Source organism: Coenobita brevimanus, chromosome 12, assembly GCF_032717465.1.
Source record: "Coenobita brevimanus isolate Jiangsu-jjx chromosome 12, ASM3271746v2, whole genome shotgun sequence".
NCBI lineage: Eukaryota > Metazoa > Arthropoda > Malacostraca > Decapoda > Coenobitidae > Coenobita > Coenobita brevimanus.
In genome coordinates this window covers 5,272,978-5,282,500 of record NC_136965.1, presented here as the reverse complement: position 1 = coordinate 5,282,500, position 9,523 = coordinate 5,272,978, and the positions used below count along the sequence as shown (strand labels likewise).

General features: G+C 41.2%; 1 protein-coding gene across 1 annotated transcript in view; it reads right to left on the bottom strand.

The window, feature by feature from the left end:
- LOC145413803 (uncharacterized) overlaps positions 1-8,096 on the bottom strand; it is a 16,005-nt gene extending 7,909 nt beyond the window's left edge. The window contains 5 exon segments of the mRNA XM_080283465.1: positions 585-742; positions 1,547-1,773; positions 3,405-3,488; positions 3,748-3,952; positions 7,914-8,096. Of these exon segments, the coding sequence (XP_080139591.1) occupies positions 585-742; positions 1,547-1,773; positions 3,405-3,488; positions 3,748-3,952; positions 7,914-8,096 (857 nt within the window).
- Positions 8,097-9,523: the final 1,427 nt, after the last annotated feature.

Here is a 9,523-nt window from a genome sequence, read left to right as displayed (position 1 = left end):
CTATCAAACTAACCATCCAGTAATCCAGTCTAAGGCTTGTGTTCTCGCTGGCTTAAGAAATTTAGTAACACATCTTCCTTAGCGATTATGTGTTCGCTTACTCGGATACGCTATTGATACTATTATGGCGAGAAGAGAAAAAATTATATTAGAGATGTTTTTATTGTTGCTGTGGCCCCAGGCTCATCTGGACGTAAACATAAAAGACTGAGGACTAAAGCTGCCCTTCTCCTGCAGTTCACGATCCTCCTTTAGGGCATCAGAAAGAAAGTCCAGTTAAATCAGTGTAACCACGTGAAGGCACCCATCTCCTGTACCCACGAGAGAATAATGTGTACCGTGAAATACAAATCGCTAAGGCAGAGGTGCTACGAGATCTCTGTCAACAAGATTACGACCCCAGGTCTAACACAAAACAGCTACGACCATGCAGTTAGTCCCAAGAGTCGTGCGTGGGTGAGTGGTCCTGGTGAAGGGTTAAAAGTATGGGCCAGCAGATCACTAGCCTCTTGCCCTGGTGCGTGAGTAGGTCTGAGAGAGGACAGGGGAGGAGGGTAGGTGAATATGGGAGTGTTGGTGCCTACATTGCCTCTTTGGCGGCGTACTTTGCAGTGGCTACCCTGAGCACGTGTGTGTCTTGGGCCGTCTTGTCCTGCGGCCGGCACCGGATCTGGATGATAGCATCTTCGGGCAGCTTCAGTCCATTTACCAGGGGGAACCGCAGCTGCAGGCACATCCACACCTGGGACAAGGATGATTAATTATAGCACTCTTCTCAATAACTAAATAAATAAATAGATAAACAAAAAATGTGTGGCTTGGTACCCTAGTGGTCAGAACGCCCTAGGCAAAGTTACTGATACATGAATCTTGACGCTGTTCTCACCTCTTAATTAAACCTGACCACACTTTCTGACACCGTCCTCGTCTCTCCATCCTGGCAATATTTTTTTCGCTCTCAGACCACTTGTCCTCCCACTGGGCACTCCTCTCCATCCGGCTGTCGATTCTTCCTAACACAGTCCGAGATTTCTCACTGGCCTGACATTTCCTGACATTTTACTCACCTCTCCAATAGGGTAAAACATTTCCTAAACTCTTTATATTCCCTTTCAGTACCTCATTTTTCCAACAGACTGACAACACATTCCACTCCATCATACTTCATGCCACTTTTCTCACTTCACTAGGACAAAAGCACATTTCTCCATTCCAAAACCACACCTCACTTCACTTTTCTCACCTCTCCATGAATCTGTTAACACATTTTGCATTCCCAGACCACATTTCATTATACCTTTTTTACCACCTCTCCATTAACTACCAAAGCACAGTTCAATATACTTTTCTCACCTCTACCCTAGACCACCAACACACTTCTCCATTCTCAAGTCACACTGCACCACACTTGCCTCACCTCTCCCCTAGACTGCCAACACACTTCTCCCTTTTGAAGTCACAATGCACCACACTTGCCTCACCTCTCCCCTAGACTGCCAAACACACTTCTCCCTTCTGAAGCCACAATGCACCACACTTGCCTCACCTCTCCATTGGGCTGGCGACACTTCCTGACACCACAGCGGTCCAGATCTGACACAATGAGCTGGAACATGTCATTGGTGAGCTGGGTGGGAATCATACGACAGGCCGTGTTGATGGTCGGGTCTACGGAGGGTCGGTCCTCAAATACAGGTATAGCGTTGTAACCCAGGGGAAGCGACAGCACGGCCATGAAGGAGCTGGTACTGCCTGTGTCCATGCATTTAATCTCTGAAAATGAAGACCCTGTTTTACGCCATGCACTTACTACCTGCCATGAAGAGGTTAATTCTCAGGTCAACAAAACCGTCTGGTGTTTGTCTGGTCTAGCCTACCAATCTGGCATCAACAAATACTATAATAGAGGGCCACGTAAAGGAGTGCAAAAGAGGCAGGACTTAAATAATTCACCCCTTAATATCACATTTCAAACTACAAAGGAAACACCAACTGAAAGGAGTACTGGTTATGTTTGTAATTTTGTAACCTGTTCCATATCCTGTTACATAGATTATACAGTTTCATAATGGCAGGCAAAGATACATAGCAAGTTAAATGATTCTGTAAGAGACGACACACTACACTCATGATTATTTTTTCTTTTTAATTGAGGCGAAGATACACTTGACAGGTTGATGAAGGCTGGCTGAGTGCAACATAACTTCATAATCTCCTTACCTGTTAGCATTATTGACACCATAGATCTGAGGGGGAAATTTGGGTTAGTAAATGTTATTCGGACATGTTGCATTCAGCCAATCATTACCAACGTGTCAATTGCATCTTCGCCTCAATAAAAAAAAGAAAGAAAAATAAAAAATAAAAAATAGTATAGATCACACTGCACTGGGTAGAGATCCATGACAACACGTCACCTTTACCAATTCGATAACTCAATTATCTCATTTTTGAAATTGGTGTTCTCGTTCGATTTGGCGGGAACTTTACCTGTAATTTGTGTGTACCTACCTGTGACCTGTGTGTACCTACCTGTGACCTGTGTGTACGTACCTTAAGCTTGTGTGTACCTACCTGTGACTTGTGTACATACCTGTGACCTGTGTGTACGTACCTGTAACCTATGTGTACGTACCTGTAACCTATGTGTACGTACCTTCAGCTTATGTGTACGTACCTGTAATCTGTGTGTACGTACTTGTAACCTGTGTGTACGTACCTATGACCTGTGTGTACGTACCTTCAACCTGTGTGTACCTACCTGTAACCTGTGTGTACGTATCTTCAACTTGTGTGTACCTACCTGTGACCTGTGTGTACGTACCTTCAGCTTATGTGTACGTACTTGTAACCTGTGTGTAAATACCTATAACTTATGTGTATATACCTGTTACCTATGTCTGAGTGTACGTACCTGTAACCTGTGTCTGTGTGTACGTACCTGTAACCTGTGTGTACGTACCTGTAACCTATGTGTACGTACCTGTAACCTGTGTGTACGTACCTTTAACCTGTGTGTATGTACCTGTAACCTATGTGTAAGTACCTGTATCCTATGTGTACGTATTTGTAACCTGTGTATATGTACCTGTAACCTGTGTATGTGTGTGCGTACCTGTAACCTGTGTGTACGTACCTGTAACCTATGTGTACGTACCTGTAACCTGTGTGTACGTACATGTAACCTATGTGTACGTACCTGTAACCTATGTGTACATACCTTAACCTATGTGTACGTTCCTGTAACCTATGTGTACGTACCTGTAACCTGTGTACGTACCTGTAACCTGTGTGTACGTACCTGTAACATGTGTGTATACCTGTAACCTGTGTGTACGTACCTGTAACCTGTGTGTACGTACCTGTAACCTGTGTGTACGTACCTGTAACCCGTGTGTACGTACCTGTAACCTGTGCCTGGTCAGCTCCGGGAGGGGGGGCGGGTGCGCTGATGGGAGGAGGCACAGCAGGCGGACCAAAACTGCTACCTGGGAGTATTACGCATATGTTAATAATATTTCAAAACCTAGAATTACTTAGATCCTTCATAGCTAGACTTAGAGATATTTATTTCCATTTTTTCCGGATTTTTTTTTTAATGGTTTAGAAAAATTTGGCTTATTTTTGGCGACTTCCTAGATATTTTTGAACTTAATATGCAAAATAAATCGCCACGGAAGAGGTGTTAAGTCATCTGGAATACAACCCTGTGATGGATATTGATAATGTGAAAACTGGCAGCCATACCTGGGAGAGAGGACGGGGGCGTGGCAGGTGGGAGGATGGGCGGTACAGGTGTGGGCGGTGCGGGCGGGCGTATGGGCGGTGCAGGCGTGTTAATACCTGGTGGGAGGCCAACAGAGGGCGGGAGGAACGCGGGAGGGGGCGATGGGGGACGGACTCCGGGGGGCAGACCAGCGCGACCACCGGCAGTGTCTGTGGCTTCCTCTGGCTGAAGGTTATGAGTATTATTACAGTGGCTTTAGTTAGGTTAGGTTAGGTTAGGTTAGGTTAGGTTAGGCTGGGTTAGGTTAGGCTGGGTTAGGTTAGGCTGGGTTAGGTTAGGTTAGGTTAGGTTAGGTTAGGTTAGGCTGGGTTAGGTTAGGCTGGGTTAGGTTAGGTTAGGTTAGGCTGGGTTAGGTTAGGTTAGGTTAGGTTAGGCTGGGTTAGGTTAGGCTGGGTTAGGTTAGGCTGGGTTAGGTTAGGTTAGGTTAGGTTAGGCTGGGTTAGGTTAGGTTAGGCTGGGTTAGGTTAGGTTAGGCTGGGTTAGGTTAGGTTAGGTTAGGTTAGGTTAGGCTAGGTTAGGCTGGGTTAGGTTAGGCTGGGTTAGGTTAGGCTGGGTTAGGTTAGGCTGGGTTAGGTTAGGTTAGGTTAGGTTAGGCTGGGTTAGGTTAGGCTGGGTTAGGTTAGGTTAGGTTAGGCTGGGTTAGGTTAGGTTAGGTTAGGTTAGGTTAGGCTAGGTTAGGCTGGGTTAGGTTAGGCTGGGTTAGGTTAGGTTGGGTTAGGCTGGGTTAGGTTAGGTTGGGTTAGGCTGGGTTAGGTTAGGTTAGGTTAGGTTAGGTTAGGCTGGGTTAGGTTAGGTTAGGTTAGGCTAGGTTAGGTTAGGTTAGGTTGGGTTAGGTTAGGTTAGGTTAGGCTGGGTTAGGTTAGGTTAGGTTGGGTTAGGTTAGGTTAGGTTGGGTTAGGTTAGGTTAAGTTAGGCTGGGTTAGGTTAGGTTAGGTTAGGCTGGGTTAGGTTAGGCTAGGTTAGGTTATATTAGGTTAGGATGGGTTAGGTTAGGTTAGGTTGGCTTAGGCTGGGTTAGGTTAGGTTAGGTTGGTTGGTTTAGGCTGGGTTAGGTTGGTTTAGGTTGGGTTAGGTTAGCTTAGGGTAGGTTAGGTTAGGTTGGGTTAGGTTAGGCTAGGTTAGGTTAGGTTGGGTCAGGTGAAGTTAGGATATGTTACACTAGATTAGATTTGGTTAGATCAGACTAAATTAGATGACATTAGGTTAGGTTAGGTAAGGTCACCAATAGTATCAGCGACTTACCCTGTCTGAAAGTCGTGGATAAATAGGAAGTGGAATGCGTTACGTTTTAGCCCAGATAAAATAGAATAAAAATGAAATAGAATAAAATAAAATGAAATAAAATAAAATAGTTCCCATGCAAAAGGGGTTTAAGGGAAATATGGAAAAATCTATAGACAGAGGCAGAAGTACACAAAAACGTTTCCTTCAAGAGAGTAAACGTTTTCCTGAAGTAAACAGAGACCCAAGTACGAATAAATGTTCCTTTTAACCCTTTCATTCGTGTGACGTTTTTATGAAGCTACGATATATTTATTCATTTATTTATTTATTTATTCATTTATTTATCTATTTATTTATTTTATTAATGTATCTACTCATTCATTCATTTATTTATTTATTTATTTACTTATTTATTCATTTATTTACTTAATTATTTATTTATTCATTTATTTATTAATTTATTTATGTATTTTTTTATTTATTTACTTATTTATTTACGTATTTATTTATTTACTTATTTATTCATTTATTTACATATTAATTCAATTATTTTCTAATTTATTTACTAATTTATTTGCTTATTTATTTATTTACTTATTTATTTTTTATTTACTTATTTATTTATTCATTTATTTACTTACTTATTCATTGATTTACTTATTTATTTATTTACTTCTTTATTTAGTTATTTATTTACGTATTTATTTATTTTCATTTATTTATTTATTTATTTACTTATTTATTTATTTATTTATTCGAGGTAGAATATGTAATATACGTTTTTTATTTCTTTATTTTTTTGCATATAGAAGAAGATTTAATTCTTTTTATTGTTTTTATTTTTCTAGTTACAGGACGATTTATTTATTTATTTATTCCTTTATTATTTTTATTTTTGCAAGTACAAGATGATTTATATTATTTATTTTTTATCTACCATTTATTTGTTATTCTTTCTGCTACGAGACGATTTTATTTATATTGTCCTTATTTTTAATTATTTTTTATTTTTCACTTACACACACACACACACACACACACACACACACACACGACTATTTTCCTTAGCTCGATGGGTACTATTAATAGAGGGTGTGATGAGGCTGCCACAAACCCCTCTAGGTCGAAGAAATTATCCCAAACTGAGCAAAATCGTCTGGAAATCGGACAACAAAACAAAATAAGTAAATAAATAAATAAATAAATAAGTCACTGGATTGAAGAGGCTAAGACATATAGAAATGAAAGTATTATTATTATTAGTGTCATTATTATTATTATTATTATTATTATTATTATTATTATTATTATTATTATTATCATTTTTATTATTATTATTATTGTTATTATTATTATTATTATTATTATTATTATTATTATTATTGTTGTTGTTGTTGTTGGTATCGCGGACAGGATCCCAAGAACAAATTCTCTCTCTCTCTCTCTCTCTCTCTCTCTCTCTCTCTCTCTCACGAAAGACAGAACATGAAGAAGGAGTCAACAAACTTTTTTTTTTTTTTTAATAGACAAAATAAAAGGGATATTCTCTGTCGTATAGGAGGTCCGTAACACCTCTTCCTTGGCGATTTATTTTGCTTATTGCATGTTAACATTCTCTTTGCACCCTATTTATAATGCTGCAGAATCGATACAGCTTGCATCAGGAACATACAAGAGGGTGCTGAGGCGAACTAAGTCGAATAAATCGCTCAGAAAAAAGTGTTGCGGAATCTTCAAAGCCTCCCAGAAATAGACCCATACTCTTGCGCCACGTTTTGCATCTCTCTCTCTCTCTCTCTCTCACTTAACAGGTGAACAAAGAATATAATAATCTTACCCCTTTGACAGCCTCCTCGTCAGCCGTCTCGATTTCAGTCCTCGCCATTATCACATATTTATCACAGTTCATGCAAAATAAATCGAAAAGGGAACTGTGCTAAGGAATCTCTTATACCTGATAGACAAAATCGCCAAGGAAACAGTGCTACGAACCTACACCTGTCCTTTCTTCGGTCTTACCTCGTTTGAGCGCCTCCGTCCCACTGGTCTCAGCTTCCTCCTAACCACACGAGAGGGTCTGCCCATTCTGTTCACTGCCACCCTGGATCTTCCGCTGACTTCACCCTCACCCTCAGCCTCGCCCTCACCTTCACCCTCACCCTCACCCTCACCTTCACCCTCACCCTCGCCTGCGTCTTCCACGGTGCTCATTTTCATCGCGTCTATGATTTCGGCGCTCTGACGGGGGAACATGATGGGAAAGGCTACTCATTTCACTCCAGCAGTGTGTTTCATATTTTTGACTATCAACAGACGGTTTCCCTCAGCTTTGGGGCGATTTTTTGAACTAGAGGATTTAGACATAGGTTCGTATTCTCGTTGGGTAAGAAAACTCTCTAACACTTCTTCCTTAGCGATTTATTTTTGGATGTGGCTGGTTAATATCGCTTTGTACGTCATTTATGCAGTGTGTGACGATGTTTGAAGGGTTCCTATAACACAGAATAGAGCAGTGAGGTGTAATAAGCAAAATAAATCACTTAGGAAGAGTTGTTAAGGAGCTCCATTAGCCAAGAAGAATACTGGTTATGGTCTTCATTAACCCCTTCACAGCATCAGGTCCCTACAAAACAACAGTAATAATAAAACCATGTAGTAGCAGTCTAATTAATGAAAAAGATATGCTTGTGTGTCGGTAGGAGCTGGGGAAGAAGGTGTTTGCATTGTGGTCCCGTTAAATTGGGTTCGCTTGCCTTTTATACAAACTTCCCTCAAGTCCCTCCCTATCCCCAGAAAGGAGAGTGGTGGAGTTTAAGGAAAAGGGCAAGTTAAGACTACAGTCCATGGAGTTCCTGTCTACATGAGTCTGGGGCCACAACAGCAAGAACAACAAGGGTATTACCGATGCCACGAAGGTTGCGTTGCGTCTGGGTCTGGTGATGTGGATGGTGGGCGACTCCTTGCGTCCGAAGCCATCAGGGTCTGCGTACCCATAGACGGAGATGCGGATGGGGGACGTGGCCTGGCTCCCACATGCCCACACCCACACGCACACCCACGTCCACGCCCACACCCACACACCCATCTGTAGAGGAGAAAATTTAATACTACAGGATGGTACATTATGCATCCCAGTGGTAGTGTGTTGCGGGTACAGCTAATTAGGCGTTACCAATGTCTACCCTGCATCATTACCTACTTCCCATTAAGCTTTTCAATCATTCTAGCCTCTATTTCATTACGTCCTTTAATTGAACCGCTGATTCATTATTTCATAAACCAGTTAAAATGTCTCCTCTCACCACACCAGCAGACTGAGCCGTCCCCGCAACACACAGGAATGAAGGGCAGAGATGCGAAGTGGGGTGTGTTTTGAAATAATACGAGCATTTACCGTAGAGTTTTGCCCCTTATTACCACCACAAAAGGATTGAAGAAGAGAGGTTATGCGCTTCTATCTCTGTGTTTTTATTCCCCTGGCCTTTGGTTCCTTCTTCCATCCATTAAAAAAACTATCCAGCCTTATCCTTCATTCCATTTCCCCCAAGATATTTCCAAATTTATCCTAACTCACAGACAATAATTCAGTCCATCTTAGTCCCCCTTCATTACGGCCAACCCCATTTTCTTTCATATACTCTTACCCCGTCTTACTGAGCCATCTAGGTATTATTTTTTCTCTCTTCCTCCCTCTCTTCCTCCCCTACCATATGATACTAATTCACTTTACTTAGTTATATCTATCTATCTATCTATTAATCTATCCATCTTTCTATCTACCATCCGTCTATTTATCATCAGTCAATTAATTTATCTATCCATCTATCAATTAATCAGTCTATCTACCTATCTATCTATCTGTCTACCTAGCTATCTATCAATCTGTCTATCTATCTATCTATCTATCTATCAATCCATCTCATACGTGAATACGGAACGAATATCATCCTTCACATTCTCTCTCTCTCTCTCTCTCTCTCTCTCTCTCTCTCTCTCTCTCTCTCTCTCTCTCTCTCTCTCTCTCTCTCGGCTGTGTAGTGTTTGGAAGCTGACTATAAAATTACAAACATTCTCAAACACCTCTTAAACTAAGTAAAACATTTAAATACCATCCACAATGCCAAACACACTGAAACACAACTTAAGATAAAGAAAATGTTTATGAATAGACGACAGAAATAGTACATCATCATCCACTCACTTGATGTGGTGCTGCCTATTTCTTCCTTTCCCTATCTCATTCATTTTCTGCGTCTGCCCTCCTCTCTTCCTATTTCTCCCAACTTTCCTGTCACTTTTTATTACTATTCTTTCCTTTTCAGGTGGCTTTACATTGAGTGACAAGGCTAATGGTTTCCTGTAAGCTAGGAAACCATTTACAACGCTGGGTGGTAACCATATAACCAACCCATAAGAGCTTCCTACATGTCAGCAAGTGGGTTGGCGGAGGGTTAGTGCCCCTCCCTGTAAAACAACTACCTCAAAGACAAACGGCCACCCCTCACAGGATTA